The sequence below is a fragment of the Balaenoptera borealis genome (assembly GCF_965194805.1).
Source record: "Balaenoptera borealis genome assembly, chromosome: 17".
NCBI lineage: Eukaryota > Metazoa > Chordata > Mammalia > Artiodactyla > Balaenopteridae > Balaenoptera > Balaenoptera borealis.
Genome location: NC_138876.1, coordinates 55,524,103 through 55,550,897, shown reverse-complemented (window position 1 = coordinate 55,550,897; position 26,795 = coordinate 55,524,103). Strand labels below are relative to the sequence as shown.

General features: G+C 35.0%; 1 protein-coding gene across 13 annotated transcripts in view; it reads left to right on the top strand.

Annotated features, from left to right (window-relative positions):
• Window positions 1-26,795, top strand: part of RALYL (RALY RNA binding protein like) — an 877,709-nt gene that overhangs the window by 687,886 nt on the left and 163,028 nt on the right. For all 13 annotated transcript variants that reach the window (XM_082363566.1, XM_082363568.1, XM_082363574.1 and 10 more), the window contains one exon: window positions 23,122-23,169. In XM_082363566.1, coding sequence (XP_082219692.1) covers window positions 23,122-23,169 — 48 coding nt within the window. The remainder of the gene's footprint in view (window positions 1-23,121; window positions 23,170-26,795) is intronic.

Sequence of the window (26,795 nt, the reverse complement as noted above, 5' to 3'; positions counted from 1 at the left end):
TTAGCAAACACGCAGTCATTGCCCCCAGGGGAAGTGTAGGATTAAGTTCTGTGAGCCTCTGATCACATTTTTGTTAACCAGTCAATACATAACCTTGCTTTATGTGTGTTTCTCTTTAAAGACAGCTTATTTCCTGTATGCTGCTGGTTCATTAGCATTGAACTCATAGCCAACAGCACCATACTTCTTGCTTGAAGGAAGCTTATCTAACACAGGCATTTTCTTCCGAAGGCACACCACAGACTTCTTGTGCTTAGGAACACTAGACAGCCCCTCAGTACTTTGTTTGAGGGCCATTTCAAATAGCAAAATCACCAACAAAACACAAAAGTACAAAAAAAGTAGCACTAAACAGACCATGAAAAATAACACTTGTTTACAGTGTGAGAGGTAAAAGAAGAAGGCAGGGTATCGTCTTATTCAATCTCAACTGGAATGCTGCCTCAGCGACTGAAATATTTTGCTGCTCTGTGCATGTCTCTGAATGACCATGAAAGCATTGCAATATTGAATTGGGAGTTACAAATAAACTTTGCAAATTCACAAATACAGAATCCATGAATAATGAGAATCAACTGTATTTTTTAGAAATCTAAGGATTAACAAACCTTTTCTAAGAAATCTCCTGAACCTTGTTTCACCAAAATCATTGAATTAAAAAAAAAAAAAAAAAAAAAAAAAAAAAAGAGGGTCTAACACAAAAGAGAACCAAGTCTCCTGGTGGCTGGTGAAGAGGAGTCCCAGGATGGTAACTCTGTAGCAGACCTAGAGAGGACCAGTCTGGGGAATGGAGAACTCCAGGAAGAATGAAAAAATAAGGCCACTATAAATACCAAGTCAACAACAGTTTTTAAGAAGGAAATGTAATTATTGCACAGTATATTACCCAACTGTAAACAATATTTACTTGGTCATAACAGTGAAAACACTGAATATTGACTTAATCAAAGCAGAAAAGAATTAATGAGAAAGAAACCATGGAAGCTTGGAAAAAACATTGGAAAAAATTCTTCAGTACAAGCAAACAGAGCAGTATTCTGAGGCTCCAAAAGAACTCATTTATTTGAATAAAATTTAATTCTATTCAGAATGAATAGGTGGTCAAAAGGTACAAACTTCCAGTTATAAGGTAAATAAATCTTAGGGATGTAATTACAGTATGGTGAATATAGTTAATACTGTATTATATGTTTTGAAAGTTGCTAAAAGAGGAGATCTTAAAAGTTCTTATCACGAGAAAAAATGTAATTATGTGTGGTGATGGATGTTAACTCAAATTATTCTGGTAATCATTTTACAAAATATACATATATCAAATCATTATGTGTACATCTGAAACTAATACAATGTTATGTCAATTTTACTCAATTTTTAAAAAAAGATTTATTTCTAGAAACAAGAATATTATAGAAAATGTCTGTTAATTTAGCTCAGTAATGCTCAGAATGAAAGTATCTTTGAGAAACGTTAGTAGGTTATGATAAGATATTAATCTAGAAAATTTCAGTATCAACAAAACTCCTGATTAAGTGCAATGCTTCATTTGAAGCAATAAATGGCAGATTTGATACTACAGGGGAAAAAATCCAGTAAGTGGTATATACCCAGAGAAAAATTTAATAAATATTCCCTGAGTAAAATAGAGGAAAGGGAAGTGGAAAAATGAGAAAAAAGAAAAAAAATTGATGAAAGACGATTGGGTTTTATCTGTAATAATATGTGTTCCCAAAGAGAACGTGAAAGAGTCAGTAATGAAAGGTAAAATATAATTCATTGATTTTAATGAGATTTTTAATATTTGAAATGTAAAGAAACATATAGGTATCCATACCAAAAGAAAAATCTAAGAGAAAAATTAAAACTTTAAGAGAAAAAATAATGTTGGACTCAGTTTTCTTGGTGATGTGAAGACAATGATGGACGTAGTTTTGAGAGAAAGGATTGTAACACGACAATTCTGTGTTCAGCTATGTCATTTTTCATTTATGAAGGTAATAGAAAGATGTCAACAGAAAATATGTTATACCGTGTACCAAACGCAGACAGAATTCTATAAATGTAGCTGCTAGTCTGATTTTGTACACCCTGTTACCGACTGGGTTCTTGTCTTCCTTAAGCAACAGAAATTGATAAGAGGCCAGACAAGAAATTCAGGCAAGGCTTTAATGGGGCCCCTGCTGCAGTAGCAGGGAGTGAGAGCAAGTAACATGTTTCCTTGCTTGCTCCCTGGGTGGGAGGGTGAGCTGGTTCCTTATATGGAGTGAGGGTAGGGGTGTGTCCAGGGGTTGGGCTGGAGGGGTGGCTTAGGGGGTTTGCCCATCCCTTTGGTGGTGTTATGTGCAGGGGACATGCCCAGTACCTGCGTTTACTCCTGACCCCCTGCTTTTGCTCCTGGCTCTTCAGAAGTAGCAGTTGGGTTTTTGGTCTTTTTGTATCTTGTCGTCCATAATTTGCCCCAACTGCACATGCACGCAGTTATTTGCAGTCCCTTATAGTTTCTTTGTATTTTATTGCTTGAGACATTTGGCCAGGTGCAAACATTGTAGCACTGCAGCAAAGGGTCCCAGGTCCCAGCCAGTCTCACCTGGACACCAATATCATAAAGATCAACTTAATTATAACAATTATTTAGTCACGTTCTTTAACTGGGAAATTCATGAAGCAGGCTAAATGATTGCTTGAGAATGACTGTGGGAAAAATTTGACATTTCTAAAGTTCATCTAGAGATGAGAATATAAAAGAAAATTTTGAAGGGTGGTAATTTTGAGGGAGACTATCTCTTCTACAAACATGAAATTTAGGGATAAGAATTGCCTTATTATCAGTGGGGATAAAATAAAAACCACAATAAGCCATGTTTATACAAGAAAGTGATAATTGACAAAGAGTGCAAACCAAGTCAATGAGGAGGGGACGAATGATTCAATATGCTCCTTTTTCTTCTATAAAATTTATAGGAAACACTCATCTTAAGTAATAGGTGTTTAGTGCAATATGAGTTTGTAATAAAAAGAACATAGAGGTTATCTTTTAATAGTTAGGTATTTTGTGAAAATGGGCAATTTAAAAAACCAAGTAAATGTGCATAATGGAAGAAAAAGTTTAGGGTATAAAGATTTGCTAAAACTTTCAGGATATTTTTGAAAAAAATAGTGATAAAAGCTAACATCCCAATTCTAATTTAAATAGTTTTACTATTTTACATTAATTCTTCTTGTTTCAGATACATATCTATTGTACTTAAGTAGTTTTCTTCTTACTATTTTACTTATGATATATTATAAGGAATGTCTCATAAATTTTACCTAATGCCTGTCTATCGTCTACTAATGAAAATCATATTTTTCCTCCTTTAATTTCTTTTTGTGCCAGATTGTTTATAGAGTTCCAGGCTTCAAACTAGTTTACATTGACTTACCATGTTGCTCTTTTATCTAATGAGATTAAGGCTGAATTCCTTTCTTTTTCATATTTTGTCTTTAACAATGAAACCTCTAAAACTGTAATTTTTTTTTTTTTTTTTTTTTTTTGTCAGGTTCTTACTGTGACCCATAGGTTTTGGAAGAAGCATTCTTTTTATTTCTTTCTAGATAATATAAAAGTTCAATTTTTATTTCTTCTTTAATTCTGCAGCAATTTGATTGAAGAGAGTCAGAGAATCTAGACCTGGTGCCTAAAGGAAAGGGAGTCAGATTCAGGTCATCACCTTCCTAAAACCTGTATGTGAATAGCTAAATGTTACATTTTAACAATGTAATTTAATTTTAATAAAATCATGAAATTTCAGCTTGGAAGATATCCCAGAAATACATAATGCATTAATTCTCTTCTCTATAAAATCCCTAACAAATGGTTTTTGGGGCTCTTTTTGAGACATATGTGTTTGTTACACTGTGTTATGCTAGATCATATAATGTTTCCCCACAGTATTTTCCTTTTAATGATTCTATTTTCTTTCCCAAACTACTAGAAGCTCAAGATATGTGGAACTCATTATTCTATTTCTTTGTTATACTTAGCAGTAACATTCTTCCTTGTAATTACTACTCTTCAATAATTGTCCTCCCTTCTGGAGCCACAGTGAATAAATTCAGTACCTCTTCCACTAGACAGCCTTTCAAATGTTTGAATAATTAGCTTCCTTTCTTCCCAAAGGCTTTTTTCTCTAGACCAAACATTCATATTTAATTCAACCATTTTTATACCGGGGCATTGTTTTGAAACTTATTGCCATCCTAATTTCTTTCATCTGCATGTGTTCCAGTTGGTTGAAATCCTTCTGAAACTTCACTGAAATACACTGAACTAAATATTTACAGGGATGTCTCAAAAGTGAAAGTGCAATGGAATTGCTACCTCCTTTTTAAATAGAAACTACAGTTCATTTAATGCTTTCTAATATTCCATTAGCTTTATGGTAGTGGTATCGTTCTCCTGGCTTATACTGAACTTGCAGTTGAAGAAAGTATCTAAATATTTCTTACAACAATATCTGGTAAGCAATAGACAAGGTGATTTATGCTCTGGACTTTAATTGGTCTTATTAATACCTTGCTTCTGTCATTTATGAAACCAGGATAATATTAATGCTAACTCTAAGGATTTTTAAGACAATTAAATGATTTGATATATATAAAGCACTTAGAACAGTGACCAATGAATGCTAAACTTTCAGTAAATGTTAACGTTATCATTGGTGATATTATTATTACTCTTATCCCATTTGACATTACTCTCAAATATTTTTATAAGTTAGTTTCTACAGTGGGGAACATAGGCAGTTGATATATTTACCCTTGAAGTAAAACGGTTTAGAAAAACCATTATAATCCAATAAGTTAAATAATAGTAATAATAAAAATATCAACTGTACAAGTTATGAAAAAAGATTCACTTACAAATAGACAACCTCTAACATTTCACTATGTATCACATGCGGGCATTCTTTTTTTTTTAATTTTATGGGAGATTAGTTGATTCACAATGCTGTGTTAGTTTCAGGTGTACAGCAAAGTGATTCAATTATACATACACATATATTCTTATTTTTTCAGATTTTTTACCCATATAGGTTATTACAGAATATTGAGTAGAGTTCCCTGTGCTTACAGTAGGTCCTTGTTAGTTATTTATTTTATATACAGTAGTGTGTGTATGTTAATCCCAAACTCCTAATTTATCCCTCCCCCACCACGTTTCCTCTTTGGTAATCATAGGTTTGTTTTCAAAATCTGTGAGTCTGTTTCTGTTTTATAAATAAGTTCATTTGTATCATTTTTTAATTGGATTCCACATATAAGTGCTATCATATGGCATTTGTCTTTCTCTGTCTGACTTACTTCACTTAGTATGATAATCTCTAGATCCATCCATGCTGCTGCAAACGGCATTATTTCATTCTTTTTTATGGCTGAATAATATTCCATTATATATATTTACCACATCTTCTTTATCCATTCCTCTGTCAATGGACATTTAGGTTGCTTCCATGCCCTGGATATTATAAGTAGTGTTGCAATGAACATTGGGGTACATGTATCTTTTCAAATTATGGTTCTCTCTGGATATATGCCCAGGAGTGGGATTGCTGGATCACATGGTAGTTCTATTTTTATTTTTAAAGAAACCTCCATAATGTTCTCTATAGTGGTTGTACCAATTTACATTCCTACCAACAAAGTAGGAGGGTTCCCTTTTCCCCACACCCTCTCCAGCATTGATTGTTTGTAGACTTTTTGATGATGGCCATTCTGACCGGTGTGAGGTGATACCTCATTGTAGTTTTGATTTGAATTTCTCTGATAGTGATGTTGAGCATCTTTTCATGTGCTTTTTGGCCATCTGTATGTCTTCTTTGGAGAAATGTCTATTTAGATCTTCTGCCCATTTTTTGATTGGGTTGTTTGTTTTTTTGATTGGGTTGTTTGTTATTTTGATACAGAGCTGCATGAGCTGTTTGTACATTTTGGAACTTAATCCCTTGTTGGTTGCTCCATTTACAAATATTTTCTCCCATTCTGAGGGCTGTGTTTTCATTTTGTTTATGGTTTCCTTTGCTGTGAAAAACTTTTCAGTTTAATTAGGTCCCAGTTTATTTGTTTTGTTTTTATTTTCATTGCTCTAAGAGGTGGATCAAAAAGGATCTTGCTGCAATTTATGTCAAGGAGTGTTCTGCTTATGTTTTCCTTTAGGAGTTTTATAGTGTCTAGCCTTACATTTGGGTCTTTGATCCATTTTGAGTTTATTTTTGTGTATGGTGTTAGAGAATGTTCCAATTCATTCTTTTATGTGTAGATGTCCATTTTTCCCAGCACTACTTATGAAAAGAGTGTCTTTTTTCCATTGTATATTCTTGCCTCATTTGTCTTAGATGACCATAGGTGCATGGGTTTATCTCTGGACTTTCTATCCTGTTCCATTGATCTATATTGCTGTTTTTGTGCCAGTATCATACTGTTTTGATGACTGTAGCTTTGTAGTACAGTCTGAAGTCAGGGAGGCTGATTTTTCCAGTTCCATTTTTCTTTCTCAGGATTGCTTTGGCTATTCAGGGTCTTTTGTGTTTTCATACAAATTTTAATTTTTTTTCTAGTTTTGTAGAAAATGCCATCGGTAATTTGATAGAGATTACATAGACTCTGTAGATTGCCTTAGGTAGTATAGTCATTTTGACATTATTGATACTTCAAATCCAAGAACATGGTATATCTTTCCATCTGTTTGTGTCATCTTCAATTTCTTTCATCAGTGTCTTATAGTTTTCTGAATAAAGGTTTTTTGCCCCCCTAGGTAGGTTTATTTCTAGGTATTTTATTCTTTTTTGATGCAGCAGTGAATAGGATTGTTTCCTTAATTCTGTTTTCTGATTTTTCATTGTTAGTGTATAGGAATGCAAGCAATTCCTGTGTATTAATTTTTTATCCTGCAACTTTACCAAATTCATTGGTGAGCTCTAGCAGTTTTCTGGTAACATCTTTAGGATTGTCTATGTAGAGTATCATGTCATCTGCAAACAGTGACAATGTAATTTCTTCTTTTACAATTTGGATTCTTTTTATTTCTTTGTCTTCTCTGCTAGCATGGCTAGTACTTCCAAAACTATGTTGAGTAACAGTGGTGAGGGTGGACATCCTTGTCTTGTTCCTGATCTTAGAGGAGGCCTTCAGTTTTTCACCATTGAGAATGATGTTTGCTGTGGGTTTGTCATATATGGCCCCTATTATCTAGAGGTTGATTACCTCTATGCCCACTTTTTGAAGAGTTTTTATCATAAATGGATGTTGATTTTTTTCAAAAGCTTTTTCTGCTTCTATTGAGATGATCATATGTTTTTTATTCTTCAGCTTGTTAATGTGGTGTATCACATTGATTGATTTGCATATATTGAAGAATCCTTGCACCCCGAGGATAAATCTCACTTGATCATCCCACATGATCCTTTTAATGTGTTGTTGGATTCAGTTTGCTAGTATTTTGTTGAGAATTTCTGCATCTCTGTTCATCAGTGATATTGCCCTGTAATATTCTTTTTTTGTGGTATCTTTGTCTGGTTTTGTTATCAGGGTGGTGGTGACCTCCTAGAATGAGCTTAGGATAGTTCCTTCCTCTGCAATTTTTTGAAAGAGTTTCAGAAGGATAGGTGTTAACTCTTCTCTAAATGTTAGACAGAATTAACCTGTGAAACTGTCTGGTCCTGGACTTTGTTGAAAGTTTTTTAATCACCGTTTCAATTTCAGTACTTGTGATTGGTCTGTTCATATTTTCTATTTTTCCTGGTTCAGACTTGGAAGGTTGTGCCATTCTAAGAATTTGTCCATTTCTTCTAGGTTGTCTATATTATTGGCATATAGTTGTTTGTAGTAGTCCCTTATGATCTTTTGTATTTCTGCAGTGTCAGTTGTAACTTCTCCTTTTTCATTTTTAATTTTATTGATTTGAGACCTCTCCCTTTTTTTCTTGATAAGTCTGGCTAAAAGTTTATCAGTTGCATTTGTTCATTCTTAAACATGTAGAATCCAAGAATGCCTAAACTGGATTGTCTTGGTTAAGGTCCAACCAGCAGACAAGAGACAGAAACCACACCAGTAATTTTAACAGGGAAAATGTAATATGAATAATTATGAACTAGGAAAATATGGTTGCCTACTTAAAAAAGGTAAAAGAGACTGCAAAAGGATATGAGAGTAGAAAATGTAGGGAACAACTACTATCACTATGGCTGAAGGAGAGTATCCAAAGAAGGAACAAACTAGAAAAGCCTCTTTCTCCTTGGCTGAGATTCACATCTCATTTGGAGAGGGGCTGGCTGCAGCCCACTGGATGTCACAGGAGTTTGTTGGGGTGTTGGTGGACTGGGGATAATGAGTAGGCATCCTCCTGCTGGAGTGCCAGTGAGCTTCAGCGGTTGTCCTGTATGGTGCTGACAGCTGTGCCAGAGAAGCAAGGAGAAAAACACATGGGAACCAGGAAAAAGAAGCCCTTTTCTCTTCATTGACTTTCAGTTTTCCTCCAAGCACTCTCTACTGACAAACCCTAACATGGTGTCAGCTGCCAAAGGAACAATGTTAACAAGATCCAGCTCACAAAGCAAGAGTAAAAAGAAGGTGGATTTAGAGTAAGAGGCAATAAATTAATATTTATTGGTAGAAAGCTCTAACCCAACATGATCTAACCTGATTATAATTGTGTACACATTCTAATATTAATCTTCAGGTGTTTAAAAATTCTAATATAGACATTTGTTTCCTTACAAAAAGTAATAATGATAAATACTGTACTGAAAAGTTCCACAGAAGTCTGATATTCAATTCAAAAAATATCTACTGGGTGACTACAAACACCCTGTTTTTTCAGAGCTCATAATCTAATCAGATAGACTCATGAATTGTCAATAACAATATAAATATGTTCAGATGGAAGTATGAATAAGAAGCTCTAAGAATGGAACCTGCACATTTGTGAATAAATTCAGCTAAAACAAAAAGATGTGTAATATGCTACAGGATATTGACATGAGTCTTCCTAGAATATTCTGAAAACTTCAGGGTCAAAAAATTCAGACAAATTAGAGTAAGTTCAAAGAAGGAAGACAGGAATGATGAATGGAACAGAGAGATTGGTTTGTGAAAGGAAAGGCTAACAGAAATAAATCTATATAGATTAGCTATGTGACAGGAAAAGCAGAGAGATGACAAGCATGAGTCAGATGTAAATACAAAAAACTATAATCAAGGAATAGCACAGTAAGTGGAATTTAGTCTAACTCCACAAACTTTTAATTGGGGAAGATGTAGGGCTTGAGTTATGCCCTAAGAATGGATTCATATTCAACAGAAAGATGATACATGTGTTGACAGATGGAGAGCTTGAGCTAAGCCCCATAACAGGAAATTTCTGTTGAGCAACCAGTTGGGTTAATGCAGAAGATTGTGTAGAGATACAAGAATATCTGTGTCTGAGAGAAAGGAGCTATTCTATTCCACCTCAGAGAATAGGTGCTGGGAAATTCTGAGTGATTAAAAGAGTAATTGAAGGAATTGTTAAAGAATGTCAGAAGAAGGAGCAGCATGTGGAGAGTGCTGAATGTCGAAGAGTCTGAACATTACCTCGGAGAACATGGGGAGTCATTGGAGGTTTTGTTGTTGTTCTTATTTGTTTATTTTTTATATTCTGTAAAAAGAATTGTGTAAACACAATTTTGGAATTATATGTGTGAATATCCTTCCTAGGGAACACAGCACAGAGAAGAGTAACCAGCATACCCCATTCAAGGTGACACTTCCAAAATCAGAATCCCTGTGTTAGCCAGAAGAGAGAAAAATATTTCTCTTTTTTTTCCCTCCTCTTTCTTGTTCCCAGAATTCAGTCTTCATACATGCTTCAATTAAATAAATCATCCTTTAAATGCGTGAAACAGTAAGCTTGACTCACAGCAACTAACAGACCAGAACTCTTAAATATACTGGGTGGATTGTTTTAATCTTTGAACTTCTTAGTCACTCCATCTTTCAAAGCTGTTAGGTCCTGGTTCACAGTTAGCCAGGAATTTTATAAATGTGCCATAATCCTTGGGTTCTTCCCCCATTCCAAAATGCTTGGTAGTCAATTGAGTATTTTGTCAATGCTATTAAGACTTAATAGCTTATTCCATTGTTTTTGCATTTTGAATCCATGTGTGTATATGTATCCACTACACGCACACACACACACACACTATCCAAAGTAAATATACAGATTTATTTGTATTCCCCAAAATGAAAATGGACAATTTGTTTGTCCATATACAGCTTAGCAAAGTTAGTAAAGTTCATAAATCTGTTCAACTGTATATACTCTGTATATACTCTTGGAAACACACATCAAATTTTATGACAAGTTAGAAGTAGAATCCTGTAGGTATCTCTGAGGAAAATTTGATTCACTGGGAACCTCAACTGTAGAGAAGTATGCTCTGGAAATTCAGTTATCTTACATTATAATTTCTGCATTCACAACTTCCATAGGTATTCTGAAGAATAGCTGTGCTAAAGAGAGAGAATAAACTTCATAAAGCACTGTTCTCCATATTTGTCCCACACTTTTCTACCACTAAATCTTGACCATCTAGAAGGACTACTTTTCAACATTCACTTATCAAATCCCTACAACCTTTTTCAAAGACTAAAATGTCATCTCTTTCAAGAAACCTTGTTTGATTCCTTGTCCCAACCGCATCCTATTCCTTCTGCCTATAAGCTCTCATAGTAGTTTATATTTGTATTTTGGCATTTATCAAATTGGCTTTGAATTATGTTCATATGTGTATTTGTCTAGTCCCTTAAACTAGATTGTACTTGCTTAATCCCTTAAACCTTGAGGTTAGAAGCCACATTCTACTCATATGATATTATTATTCACAACTCCCAGTATTTTCCTTACAATAAGTATTCAATAATTGATTATTCAATTTAATTTAGGGATCAAGAGATAGTAATTGAGAAGGCTCCAATCATTATTGGTAGGATGTCTGCTAAGAAACCATTAAAATGCTCCCTCCTTGTGCTAGGAAAATTATTAATATTCTTCAGATTATATTTTAATCATGTTCTGTGATAAAAAATTAAAAAAAAATACTTCTGTGTATTAGTTTACTCAAATAAAGCTGGTTTTATGAATTCAAAAGGGATTATATAAAATGGACCATATATACTGCAAAACCCAATGAGTTGTGATTTCTTCTTCTTATTTAAAAAGTTTAAATGAAATCCCAGGAAAGTTACTAGGTCTAATTTAATCTCCAGTAATGAAAAACAGTGTGATGTACCTGGGTAGGGCAAAACAAAAAAGAAAAAACAGAGACAAAAGAATAGGGACGGGACCGACACCACAGGGAGGGAGCTGTGAAGGAGGAAAAGTTTCCACACACTAGGAAGCCCCTTCACTGGTGGAAACCGGAGGGTGGGCAAGGCAGGGGAAGCTTCGGAGCCACAGAGTAGAGTGCAGCAACAGGGGTGCAGAGGGCGAAGCAGAGAGATTCCAGCACAGAGGATCGGTGCCGACCAGCACTCACCAGCCTGAGAGGCTTGTCTGCTCACCTGCCAGAGCAGGTGGGGGCTGGGAGCTGAGGCTCTGGCTTTGGAGGTCAGATTCCAGGGAGAGGACTGGGTTGGCTATGTGAACACAGCCTGAAGGGGGCTAATGCACAACAGCTAACCAGGAGAGAGTCCAGGAAAAATTCTGGAACTTCCTAAGAGGCAAGAGACCATTGTATCAGGGTGCATGAGGAGAGGAGATTCAGAGCACCGCCTAAATGAGCTTCAGAGATGGGCACGAACTGTGGCTACCACTGCGGACACCAGAGGCAGGCATGAAATGCTAACACTGCTGCTGCAGCCACAAAGAATCCCATGTGCAAGCACAGGTCACAATCCACACCTCCCCCACAACAGGAGCCTGTGCAGCACGCCACTGCCAGTGTCCCGTGATCCAGGGACAACTTCCTGGGGAGAACACATGGCGCATCCCAGGTTGTTGCAATGTCATGCTGGCCTCTTCTGCCACAGGCTCGCCCTGCATTCTGTACCCCTCCTTCCCCCGGCCTGAATGAGCCAGAGCCCCCTAATTAGCTGCTCCTTTAACCCCCTCCTGTCTGGGTTAAGAACAGACTTCAGAGGGCGACCTACATGCAGAGGTGGGGCCAAATCCAAAGCTGAAACCCGGGAGCTGTGCAAACAAAGAAGAGAAAGGGAAATTTCTCCCAGCAGCCTCAGGAGCAGTGGATTAAATCTCCACAATCAACTTGATGTACCCTGCATCTGTGGAATACATGAATAGACAATGAATCATCCCAAAATTGAGGCAGTAGACTTTGGGAGCAACTATAGACTGGGGGTTTGCTGTATGCGACTGACTAGTTTCTGATTTTTATTTTTACCTTAGTTTAGTATTTAGCACTTGTTATCATTGGTGAATTTCTTTATAGGTTTTGTTGCTCTCTTCTCTTTCTTTTAATTACTTTTTAAATTTTCTTATATTAATAATATTAATTTTTTTATTTTGATAACTTTACTTTCTTTGCCTTCTTTCTTTCTTTCTTTCTTTCATTCTTTCTTTCTTTCTTTTTTTTCTCCCTTTTCTTCTGAGCCATGTGGCTGACAGCATCTTGGTGCTCTGGCCAGCTGTCAGGCTTGAGCCTCTGAGGTGGAAGAGCTGAGTTCAGGACATTAGACCACCATAGACCTCCTGGCCCCACATAATATCAATCGACAAGAGCTCTCCCAGAGATTTCCATCTCAAGGCTACAACCCAGCTCCACTCAACAATCAACAAACTCCAGTGCTGGACACCCCATGCCAAACAAATAGCAAGACAGGAACACAACCCCACACATTAGCAGAGAGGCTGACTAAAGTCATAGTAAGTTCACAGACACCCTAAAACACACGAGCTGATGGTGTCCTACCCACCAGAAAGACAAGATCCAGCCTCATTCATCAGAACAGAGAAACCAGTCCCCTCCACAAGGAAGCCAACACAACCCACTGAAACAACCTTACTCACTGGGGGCAGACACCAAAAACAATGGGAATTATGAAACTGAAGCCTGTGAAAAGGAGACCCCAAACACAATAAGTTAAACAAAATGAGAAAACAGAAACCCACAACAGATGGAGGAGCAAGGTAAAAACCCACCAGACCAAACACATGAAGAGGAAATAAGCAGTATTCCTGAAAAAGAATTCAGAGTAATGATAGCAAAGATGATCCAAACTCTTGGAAATAGAATGGAGAAAATACAAGAAATGTTTAACAAGGACCTAGAAGACCTAAAGACCAAACAAACAATTATGAACAATACAATAAATGAAATTAAAAATTTTCTACAAGGAATCAATAGCAGAATAACTGAGGTAGAAGAACGGATAAGTGACTTGGAAGATAAAATAGGGGAAATAATTATTGCAGAGCAGAATAAAGAAAAAAGAATGAAAAGAATTGAGGAGAGTCTCAGAGACCTCTGGGACAACATTAAACACACAAACATTCAAATTATCCGGGTCCCAGAAGATGAAGAGAAAATAAAAGGGACTGAGAAAATATTTGAAGAGATTATAATTGAAAACTTCCCTAACATGGGAAATGAAATAGTCAGTCAAGTCCAGGAAACACAGAGAGTCCCATACAGGACACATCCAAGGAGAAACATGCCAAGACACATATTAATCAAACTATGAAAGATTAAATACAAAAGAAAAAATATTAAAGACAGCACAGGAAAATCAACAAATAACATACAAGGGAATCCCCATAAGGTTAACAGCTGATCTTTCAGCAGAAACTCTGCAAGCCAGAAGGGAGTGGCAGGACATATTTAAAGTGATGAAGGGGGAAAAACTACAACCTAGATTACTTTACCCAGCAAGGATCTCATTCAGATTTAAAGTAGAAATTAAAACCTTTACAGACAAGCAAAAGTTAAGAGAATTCAGCACCACCAAACCAGCTTTACAACAAATGCTAGGGAACTTCTCTAGGCAGGAAACACAAGAGACAGAAAAGAACTACAATAGCAAACACAAAACAAGAAAGTGATAACAGGATCATACATATTGATAATTAACTTAAACATAAATGGATTAAATGCTCCAACCAAAAGACATAGACAGGATGAATGGATACAAAAACAAGACCCGTATATATGCTGTCTACAGGAGACCCACTTCAGACATAGGGAAACATACAGACTGAAAGTGAGGGGACAGAAAAAGATATTCCATGCAAATGGAAATCCAAAGAAAGCTGGAGTAGCAGTTATCATAACAGACAAAATAGACTTTAAAATAAAGACAAGAGAAAAAGAAGGACACTGCATAATTATCAAGGCATCAATCCATGAAGAAGATATAACAATTGTAAATATTTTTGCACCCAACATAGGAGCACCTCAATACATTAGGAAAATGCTAACAGCCATAAGAGGAGAAATCAACAGTAACACAATAATAGTAGGGGACATTAAAACCCCATTTTCACCAATGGATATAACATCTGAAATGAAAATAAATAAACACAAGCTTTAAATGATGCATTTAAAAAAAATGTACTTAATTGATATTTATGGGACATTCCATCCAAAAACAACAGAATACACTTTCTTCTCAAGTGCTCATGGAACATTCTACAGGATAGATCATATCTTGGGTCAAAATGAAGCCTTGGTAAATATAAGAAAATTGAAATTGTATCAAGTATCTTTTCCGACAACAACGTTATGAGAATACATATCAATTACAGGAAAAAAAAAAACTGTAAAAAACATAGAAACACATGGAGGCTAAACAACACACTACTAAAAAACCAAGAGATCACTGAAGAAATCAGAGGAAATAAAAAATACCTAGAAACAAATGACAATGAAAACACAACAACCCAAAACTATGGGATGCAGCAAAAGCAGTTCTAAGAGAGAAGTTTATAGCAATACAATCCTACCTCAATTAACAGGAAAAATCTCAAATAAACAACCTAATCTTACACATAAAAAAATTAGAGAAAGTAAAACAAACCCCAAAGTCAGTAGAAGGAAAGAAATTATAAAGATCAGATCAGAAATAACTGAAAAGGAAATGAAGGAAGCGATAGCAAAGATCAATAAAAGTAAAAGCTGGTTCTCTGAGAAGATAAAAAAAAATTGATAAAGCATTAGCCAGACTCCTCAAAAAAAAAAAAAAGGAAGAAGACTCAAATCAACAGAATTAGAAATGAAAAAGGAGAAGTAACCACTGACACTGCAGAAATATTAAGGATCATCAGAGATTACTACAAGCAACTATGTGCCAATAAAATGGACAACCTGGAAGAAATGGACAAATCCTTAGAAAAGCACAACCTTCTGAGACTGAACCAGGAAGAAATAGAAAATATAAACAGACAAGTCACAAGCCCTGAAATGGAAACTGTGATTAAAAAGCTTCCAAGAACTCAAAGCCCAGGAGCAGATGGATTCACAGGTGTATTCCATCAAACATTTAGAGAAAAGGTAACAACTATCCTTCTCAAACTCTTCCAAAATATAGCACCCCCATATTTTGGAACACTCCCAAACTCATACTATGAGGCCATCATCACCCTGATACCAAAACCAGACAAAGATGTCACACAAAAAAGAAAACTACAGGCCAAAATCACTGATGAACATAGCTGCAAAAATTCTCAACAATATACTAGCAAACAGAATCCAACAGCACATTAAAAGGATCATACAACATGATCAAGTGGGGTTTATCCCAGGAATGCAAGGCTTCTTCAATATACGCAAATCATTCAATGTGATACACCATATTAACAAATTGAAGGAGAAAAACCATATGATCATCTCAATAGATGCAGAGAAAGCTTTCAACAAAATTCAACACCCATTTATGATAAAAACCATCCAGAAAGAAGGCAGAGAAGGAACTTACCTCAACATAACAAAGGCCATATATGACAAACCACAGCCAACATCGTTCTCAATGTTGAAATACTGAAACCATTTCCAGTAAGGTCAGGAGCAAGACAAGGTTGCCCACTCTCACCACTATTATTCAACATAGTTTTCAAAGTTTTAGCCACAGCAATCAGAAAAGAAAAAGAAATAAAAGGAATCCAAATTGGAAAAGAAGAAGTAAAACTCTCACTGTTCGTAGATGACAAGATACTATACATAGAGAATCCTAAAGATGCTACCAGAAAACTACTAGAGCTAATCAATGAATTTGGTAAAGTAGCAGGATACAAAATTAATGCACAGAAATCTCTTGCATTCCTATACACTAATGATGTAAAATCTGAAAGAAAAAACTCCCATTTACCATTGCAACAAAAAGAATAAAATACCTAGGAATAAACCTACCTAAGGAGACAAAAGACCTGTATGCACAAAACTATAAGACACTGATGAAAGAAATTAAAGATGATACAGACAGATGGAGAGATATACCATGTTCTTGGATTGGAAGAATCAACATTGTGAAAATGAGTAAACTACACAAAGCAATCAACAGATTCAATGCAATCCTTATCAAACTACCAATGGCATTTTTCAAAGAACTAGAACAAAAAATTTCACAATTTGTAGAAACACAAAAGACCCTGAATAGCCAAAGCAATCTTGAGAAAGAAAAATGGAGCTGGAGGAATCAGACTCCCTGACTTCAGACTACACTACAAAGCTACAGTAATCAAGACAGTATGGGACTGGCACAAAAACAGAAATATAGATCAATTGAACCAGATAGAAAACCCAGAGATAAACCCATGCACATATGGTTACCTTATTTTTGCCAAAGGAGGCAAGAGTATACAATGGAGAAAAGACAGCATCTTCAATAAGTGGTTCTGGGAAAACTGGACAGTTACATGGAAAAGAATGAAATTAGAACACTCCCTAACACCATACACAAAAATAAGCTCAAAATGGATTAAAGACCTAAATGTAAGGCCAGACACTATAAAACTCTTCGAGGAAACATAGGCAGAACACTCTATGACATAAATCACAGCAAGATTCTTTTTGACCCACCTCCTAGAGAAATGGAAATAAAAACAAAAATGAACAAATGTAACCTAATGAAACTTAAAAGCTTTTGCACAGCAAAGGAAACCATAAACAAGATGAAAAGACAACTCTCAGACTGGGAGAATATATTTGCCGACGAAGCAACTGACAAAGGATTAGACTCCAAAATATACAAGCAGCTTATGCAGCTCAGTATCAAAAAAACAAACAACCCAATCCAAAAATGGGCAGAAGACCTAAATAGACATTTCTCCAAAGAAGATATACATATTACCTACAAACACATGAAAGGATGTTTAGCATCACTAATCGTTAGAGAAATGCAAATGAAAACTAAAATGAGGTATCACCTCACACCAGTAAGAATAGCCATCATCGAAAAATCTACAAGCAATAAATGCTGGAGAAGGTGTGGAGAAAAGGGAACCCTCTTGCACTGTTAGTGGGAATGTAAATTGATAAAGTGGATGTTCCTTAAGAACTAAAAATAGAACTACCATGTGACCCAGCAATCCCACTACTGGGCATATACTCTGAGAAAACCATAATTCAAAAAGAGTCATTAGTCTTTGCAGCACTATTCACAATAGCCAGGACATAGAAGCAACTTATGTGTCCATCAACAGATGAATGGATAAATAAGATGTGGCACATATATACAATGAAATATTACACACCCATAAAAAGAAATGAAATTGAGTTATTTGTAGTGAGGTGGATGGACCTAGAGTCTGTCATACAGAGTAAAGTAAGTCAGAAAGAGAAAAACAAATACCGTATACTAACACATATATATGGAATCTACAAAAAAAAAAAAAAAAAGGTTCTGAAGAACCTAGGGGCAGGACAGGAGTAAAGACACAGATGTAGAGAATGGACTTGAGGACAGAGAGAGGGGAAAGGGTAAGCTGGGACGAAGTGAGAGGGTGGCATGGACATATATACACTACCAAATGTAAAATAGATAGCTAGTGAGAAGCAGCTGCATAGCACAGGGAGACCAGCTCAGTGGGATGGGGTGGGGGGGGTGGATGGAGACGCAAGAGGGTGGGGATATGGGGATATATGGATACGTATAGCTGATTCACTTTGTTATACAGCAGAAACTAACACAACAATGTAAAGCAATTATACTCCAATAAAGATGTTAAAAAAAAAAAAAAGAGTGTGAGTGTGCAGCTCTAAACAATCACTTTACCGCTTCCTATTTCCCATTAACGTTTGAGGGAATCTGAGCAAATAGAATATAGATACATTGTAAAGTAGAATAAAAGTTGTAAATGTGTTCAAGATTTAAAATTTCAAATATAAGCTCTTTGTGTTAAATATTCAAAACTGCTGTTTCAGTTTTCTAAAAAGTCAATTACTTGCCCTTTGCCACTGACCATGCCCCCAAATGACAAAAATGACATTTACAGGAATTAGCTTCCTCCTGGACATTGCCTTAAACATCTAATTTATTATCATTTTTTTTTCAATGGGCTAAGAACCAGATTGTCACAGAAAACTACCAGAGTGAAAGTTGCAAAGGTTCCTCCTTTAAAAGCGAAAATATATTAACTCATGAGCATAACAGCACCACTCTTGGCTTATAGCGGGGAATGGGGATCTTTTTTAATGTGAAAGACAAGTTTTTCCTACCAATACAATTCTAGGATACATAAAATACCTTGTAATGCTGAATATGACTCCTGGAAATGCCATTTTTGACATCTAATTTCAAATAGAGATTGACACAGAAAGAAAAAAGAAGGGATTTTTATGAGAGAGAGAGAATCTGCAGGAAGAAAAAAAAAAAGACAAAAAAAAAAAAAAAAGAATTGAGGGCGGGAGGGATACTGAGGAAAGCACAGCAGGCATGAATCAGACTTGCCCTGTGGTGATTCATCTCCTTGAATCTCTTCCTCTTCCTTGGAAATCCAGATTGATTTTACAGCTTATGACCTGAGCCAACTACAGCCATGGCATTTCTGCTAAAATCCAAACCATTAAGACAAAAACAGCCTTGTCAAGATTATACAGATTTTGTTTGTGCATTTTATTTCATTTTTAACTTGACAAGTAAAATTGAGTTTATGATGGCAGAAAGTGAGACTTGGAGATCAAACAATTTAGGATGCTTAGCTATAACTTGTTCTTGTAAATATACCTTAGCAGTCAGGATTGAACAAAAAAATAAGCAGATTGGACAAGATAAGTTAAGCATAGACTGAGAAAAATAAAAATACAATTTTTTTCTCATGCACTTTTCAATTTCCAGAAGGCTGGTAAATTATTGAAGTATTTCTTAAAGGTGTAAGACATGAGTAGAATCATCACTGTCATCCATATTAATAATAGTTCATATTTTCTTCTTGCTATTAAACTCCACTGTCTGAAGTTATAATGTATTTTAAAAGAGTTTCAGAAAAAATGGTAAAACACTTTAGCCACTATTCTCTCACTATTTGGTCACATCTGAAAATACTGAGAATTAGCACTGTGTGGAAATTTCTGTCCTATCAAGCAATAGCTATTTAATGCATCTAAAATGTCTATCACCATGTCTGATGCTTAGGTTAATATCAAATTAATGTATTAGAATCAGTAACTTCTCAACATTATTTAATTATTGTCATTATTTTGACTGTTATTATTTAATTTCAAAGATAGTTCCCAGGTCCTTAAGAAAGACAAGGCAAGAGGCTGGGAGAATATTTACATGTCAAAGTGACAGAGAATTTATCAATACAATTACAAGTTTTCTGAATAAATGCTCTAAGAAAAGAGAAGTCAGAGGACTATATTCAGGAAGAAATCTATCTATAGTTTAAGCAAGCTGGGCAGGATATTAAGGCCGTCTTGATCACCACTAGACTGTGAGATTCCTGAGCAAAACCAAAACTATTTCGCTTCTAAATGCAAGTGCCTCTTACAGTTCCTGACACATAGGTCCTAACTCAAGTTTTGGCAAATGAGCATATGAATGACTATGCTGTACTAGAATACTTATCTGTGTTATTTAGGATATTTAATATATCTAGACCTCAGTGTCCTGTAAAATTGGGATAACACTCTACATCTTATAGACTATTGTTAAGTTTAAATCAGATTATGTATGGAAAAGCACCAAGAATAGTGTTTCAATAACTAGAATGTTTCCTTCCCCAGGCATCATGTTTCATAAACAAAGTCTCAACAAAATTCTTAAAATGATATATTGTTTTGATTATCTTTTTTTTCTTTGCTTTGGCTGTTGGGAACTTCATTTGTGTTATCCAAACATGAATATTATTATACATACATTTGTATTCAACAAACATATTCTTTTTTTCCCCCAGCTTTATTGAGGTATAATTGACATATTGTACAAGCTTAAGGTATACAAGATGTTAATTTGACACACTTATATATTGCAAAATGATTACCACCATAGAGTTAGTTAACATGTCCATCATCAAATGAATGGATAAAGAAGATGTGGTATGTATATTCAATGAAATATTATTCAGCCATGAGAAAGAAGGAAATCTTGCCATTTGTGAAAACATGATAGACCTTGAGGGCATTATGCTAAGTGAAGTAAGTCAGAGAAAGACAAATCCTGCATGGTATCACTTATATGTGGAATCTGAAAAAGCCAAACCCATAGAAACAGTAAAATGGTAGTTGGCTGGGGCTGGAGTTGAAAGAAATGGGGCTGGTCAAAGCGTATGAACTTTCAGTTGTAAGATAAATAAGCTGTGGAGATCTACCAACATGTTCTTAAAAATAATCAGCCATAAGGTACAACAATGATGACTCATGACAAATGTGTATGAAAGTAGCATAACCTTTAACTTGAGACTTCCAAACAAAAGTTTGGATAAGGTGTCATCATATCCCTTATCTGCAGAAGAAACCAAATCACAATGAAAATTATATGTACTGCTATTTCAGGAAAGTTTTGAGGTGAAATTTATAACTTGGATTTGGTGCTAGCCAGTAGATTTTCTTTAAAATCCCTCAACTTAACATCATAGTTGAGTCTAACACCAGCAATATCAACTAAAACATTAAACATTATGACTTAAACAATCTGTGACTGTGGGACAAAAATGGTTATTTTTGCTCTTACTGTTTCAGCAGTGGTCTCATTGTCTTCCTTTGTTTGCAGAGGTAGATATACAGCAGCACTGCTCTGGCTAGACAATGCTCGGTCTTCCATTAGACACTCACATGGAATAGGTCCCCACTTTGCATTTCAGAACTTGAGTTCAAACTTATTGTGTTCTATTAGACTGGTTGGAGGCAAAACAAACTCTCTCTGATGGGCTATGTATGCTATAGCAGGTTTTCTCCACCCTGCCATATGTAATGACTGTCAGGACAAATACATACATTTATCCAGAAAACCAGGAATAACAAGCCCTCCTCAATATGTTCTTTCAATTTTCCTAACATAAGAATAGTTATAAAGTAAAGGACCATTAAGTTGACCATCTGGGGAATATAAAATGACTTGCCTGTTGTACAGTGGTTAAACATAGAATTACCATATGACCCAGCAATACTCCTTTTAGGCATATACCCAAAAGGGATCAAAGCAGGAACTCTAACAAATGCTTGCGCACCAAAGTTCATAGTAGCACTATTCACAACAGCCAAGAGGTGGAAACAACCCAGCTGTCTATCAATGGATGAATAGGTAAACAAAAAGTAGTATATAAATGCAATAAAGTATTACTTAGTCATAAAAAAAATGAAATTCTGATATGTTACAACATAGATAAACCTTGAAAACATTATGCTAAGTAAGATAAGCCAAACAAAAAAGGACAAATATTGTATGATTCCACGTATATGAGGTACCTAGAATAGGGAAATTCGTAGCAACAGGAAGTAGAAAAGCAGTCACTGGGGCTTGGTGGGTGGGGGCAGGGGAAGGAGGGAATGGAGAAGTATTGTTTAATGGGTACAGAGTTTCAGTTTGGTATGATAAAACTTTTTGGAAATGGTTAATGGTGATGTTTGCACAACATTGTGAATGTACTTAATGCCACTGAATTTTGGCATTAAAAGTTGACTACAGAAAGCTTAGAAAGGTAAATTTTATGTTATATATATATATATATATATATATATATATATATATATATATATATATTACAACAATAAAATAAATGAATAAACATTTAAAATGATACTCCCCTGCAGTAGAGATACTCCATTCATCACGAGATTAAATTTCTTCCAAGCTGGGGAGGGTTGCATGGTGTCATAAAAAATAGCTCCAGACGTGGATTCAGAAGTCTTTCTCTGAAGCTTCAGCTCTGTCTCTTACTAGTGATTAAGATTTGAGCTAGCCCCTTAGGTCCCTTGCACATTAGTTTTTTCCAGTTACAGTATCCAACAGAGTTGTTGTGAGGACTTAAAATTAAAAGGAAATAATTCATATAAAGTGCTTTGTAAACAACAATTGTACAAGTGGATGGGGGAAATTTTTATTTTACATTCCTTTAAGGAGCGTGGTAGTAATCTTATCACTAAAATGTACCTATTAATTCCTATTTAAATGCCCTAAATTATTGTTATTGTTGGTAAGACTCAAAGTGATTTTTTTTTAATTTTTCTCTATATAAATTATTGAATCATAAGTTTTCAGAATAAAAAGGAAATGCTGGATTTCTGAGGAAACTACATTTCTATTTACTTTTCTAACAATGAATGGATCATTAAACCTTTCCATTTATATTATTTCTATACCATTTGTTTATTGTTCATTTAGCCTCAGTATACATACCTTAGGAAAAAAGGATAGCTATATTATATCTTGTCTGGGGGAAAATAATGGTCCTACAAGTAGTACAAGTATTAAAAAATTAACTTTGCTTTCTGCTCTCATCTTCCATTCCAAACCACTCAATCCATTATCAGTCTTTACATTGTCAAACATAGTTTGATACAGCATTATATCCAATTAGACATTATCTTGTAAAGCCCTTTGGATACATAATTACATTGAAAAATAAATATTTAAAAGTAACAAATGTATTGCTATTACATTATAAATTAATACCAAAATTGCTGTTGTCAACAACTAATTTTTTGTTTCCCTCCTTAGTGGTTATGTCTTTGACTATGATTACTACAGAGATGATTTCTACAATAGGTATGTAAATTTCTCATCCTTCTTTCCCTTTGATTTAAATTATATTATAAGTGTTCCGTACATTTCATTCACAGGTATTATTGATTAATACATTTAAATAATATTTTATAGTAAAAAAAAAAGTCCCAATAAAATATAAGATAGTCAGATTTTTCTATTTTGATTGTACTTACTGAAATATAGTAGATCTTGGACTTTCAGAATTCAGAGGTGCTTAAGCCTAATATTTGGTTTCTAATGTTTGGATGATATTCTAAAGATTTAATTAACCCATATTATTTTCCAGATCTGTAGTTGACTTGGAATTCTTCAAGACTGAGAGATTTATAAATTCAGAAAATGAGTACAACTTTCTAAAATACATCTGCTTTCATACAACACATAGATTCTGTAAAAATTGAGGACAATTCTTGCTTTGCATAGCAGTGTGTGACCATAAAAGAAAACCATGCAGAGTGATGTTAATAATCAATGGGGGGAAATAGGATTTTTCCATGACCTTTAACAATTTTTTGTTAAAACATTAAAAACTCTCTTATGCTATAAATATACGTATTTACACATGTATACATATATGTAAATTCCCTATTCATATGTATAGGAAAATACAGTGAAACTAATAGCTATTTAGTACACTAATTTAAAATTTTAACACTGTAATGTAAAAATACTGAGAATTAGTGTGCTTCATTTCTTTGTAAAAAAAAGACCTATCGAAAGTAATTTGAACAGCACTTGCCTTCTTCTTTTATTATGATATGGAGAAAACACCTCTTTTTTCCCTTGGTGAATTGTCATACTCCTAAGACTGGATCAGCTTTGACATTTTATTAATGTTGTGAACTACCTCTGAGACTTCCCTCAGTGTGTGGTTCTTTTGCCAAGTGTCACTTCCTCTGGGAAATCTTCGTCCCTTTCCAGCACATCACAACCACTTTCCTCATTTATGTCAATATGTTTTAATTTCAACGTACAATTGCATATTTTAATATAACATCTTTAATTTCTGATATTTTCCTTTTAGATGTAATTTTATGTAAAGGAATGCATTTATCTCTGGCTTAAACCACTATTTTGCTTCATCTGTGGGCATTGTGCTTAAGGAAGTCAATTTATGATACCTTGTGGGAATTTTTTTTTTTTTTCAGGTGAACTGTATATCAAATAGCTTTGTGGATTTTGAAGGAACTTTTTGGCATTCAGGGCCATTTTTAGGCTGTGCAAAGCAATCCTTAGTGCTTTCTGAGGAGCATACTACTTAAAATTCATATAAACATATGGGATGTAATATATATATTTGGAATAAAAAAAATATGTTTTATTTTACTAAGTTCCTCTGCCTCCATCTCTAGAGTCTCTTGAATAGAAGAGTGTCCACATCCCTAGAGTCAGCTATTTCTCCTCTAATTCCATTTACATTTAATTTTAATTTTATTTCCAGTGTTACTTTTCAATTCTTTGTTGCACCAATCCCTTCTTTTGATTATCCATTTTTATAAAATTCCTTTTATAAAAGGAAACAATACAACTACACATTTGCTATCCATGTGTGAACAAACAGATGCACAGGGACAAGTCACTGACAGACTTTGAAAGAGGTGATGTGATTGGCCACTGATCATCATGCACATCTGTCATTTACTTAGTGATTTGTGGACTGAAAAGCTAGCAGCAAAGCTTGGATTTTACGAAATTACTCACAGTTAATATATGTGGTAACTGAAATTTGTTTTGTGCTGTTGGGGGACTGGTGTTATTTAACTAAGCATTGGTAATTGAGATATTAGAGATATGCAAAACAAGGACTGACTGTGTGTAGATAGATCATTGGACCACACACACACACACACACACACACACACACACACAAAATGAGGTAAATATTGTTTAAGCCTTTAATTGTAAATAAATTCATTCAAACAAACAAACAAAAATCCCAAGGCATAAAAATGCAAACTTAGAAAAACAGAATAGACATTTTAAATAGGGAAGAAACTTCATAATCCCTTGTAAGGGTCTTGTTCTCTCTGCTCCAGCCATGAGGGTCCTTTTTAAGTTCCACAAGAACACGGTGTTCCTTCCTGCCTGGGGACCTTCTTCTGATTGCTCCTTCTCCTCATACCTCACTCCACCATCTAGTTAACTTGACTTCATCCTTCAGATCTCAGCATGAACACCTCTCTCAGACTAAATGAGGTTCCTCTGTTCCCCTCTCAGCACCCGTTACTATTCCTTCACAACACTGTTCCTGGTTTTTATTGCTATATTTCTCTCTGCAACAACAGTATTTCGTTTATGTCCTTCCTTCTTCCAAAAGGGCAGGGAAGATGCTCAGTTTTGCTTATTGTATCCTCAGGCGCTATCATCAAGTCTCACACATAGTGGATACTCAATTTTTGTGATTAATTCATCTCCTTAGGTTTAGAGACATTTTGTTTTCTCCAAGGTCACATAGTTAATTAGTGGCAGAACTACAATCATAAACTAGGTCTCCATTTATACTCAACAACCAACTGTGTAGATACGCAAAACAGAAGAGGAGCAATATCAGTCTATGGTTTTACATAACAGGAAATAGCCTTATCTGCATGGAAGTTAGATCCACAACCATACCTTTATCACCACTATGTTCAAACTACTGAGTTAAGCAAATGATTTCTCTAGTCAACCCTTTATGACCAAACATGACTTTTTAAGGATGGTTTTCTCAAATAATTTTTATAATTTCTATCAAATATAATATTTTATTTTAAATATTAAATAGCTCATAATAACTTGTCCTAACGATGTGAAGATCTGGCAGCATTAAAATAATCCCAGTTACTATGAAAGAAAGATAACATTTAGATATTCTTTATTTAAAAATTTTAGTTTTTGACAATTGTAAAAACATTTTCTGATATGCTTTTATGTTTCAGGATGCAGAACACTGTCTTCATTGTTATGAATAAAGTTTTCAATTAATATACATTGTCTTTTCATCTGTTAATATGAAAATGTTTTTGCATTGTAGTCTCTAAAGTATTTTCTATCATGTGATTTCCTTCCACATTGAAAGAATTTCTACCTAAAATGGAGTAGATGGTAGAAGACCCAAATTCTGGTAATTAACCTGTAACTTTGGGCAACTAGGCAGGTTTTCAGTTTTCTCATTTTTAAAATGAAGCCAAAATTTGCATTTGCATTTTATCAATAAAAAACATTAGATAGATATAGACAGATGATAGATAGATAGATAGATAGATAGATAGTTAGGCAGATACATAGGCAGATTTTACATGCAAAAGAGCAAGAGCCTTAATCAGCAAATAATTACAGAGCCTGAAGCTTTCAGATGACACTCCACTACACAAAAAAGCTAACTCTGAACAATTTCCAAAATCATTTATTTGTCTTATATAAAATCTGTTTGCTTTATAATTGTGCAAAGATCAGTATGGGTGTATTGCTAACAGACTCTCTGAGCAGTCTGTGCCCTCATTAGTTTATTTTTCATTTTTTCACTTGGCTAAGAAAGACAGAAGCATCTGTCACTAGTAGAGGTAGTCAGGAGTTCCCTGTGAACATAGATTCCCCAGGAAAGGAAAACAGAGTGGAGAGGCTGGAGAAGAGAAATAACTTACCAA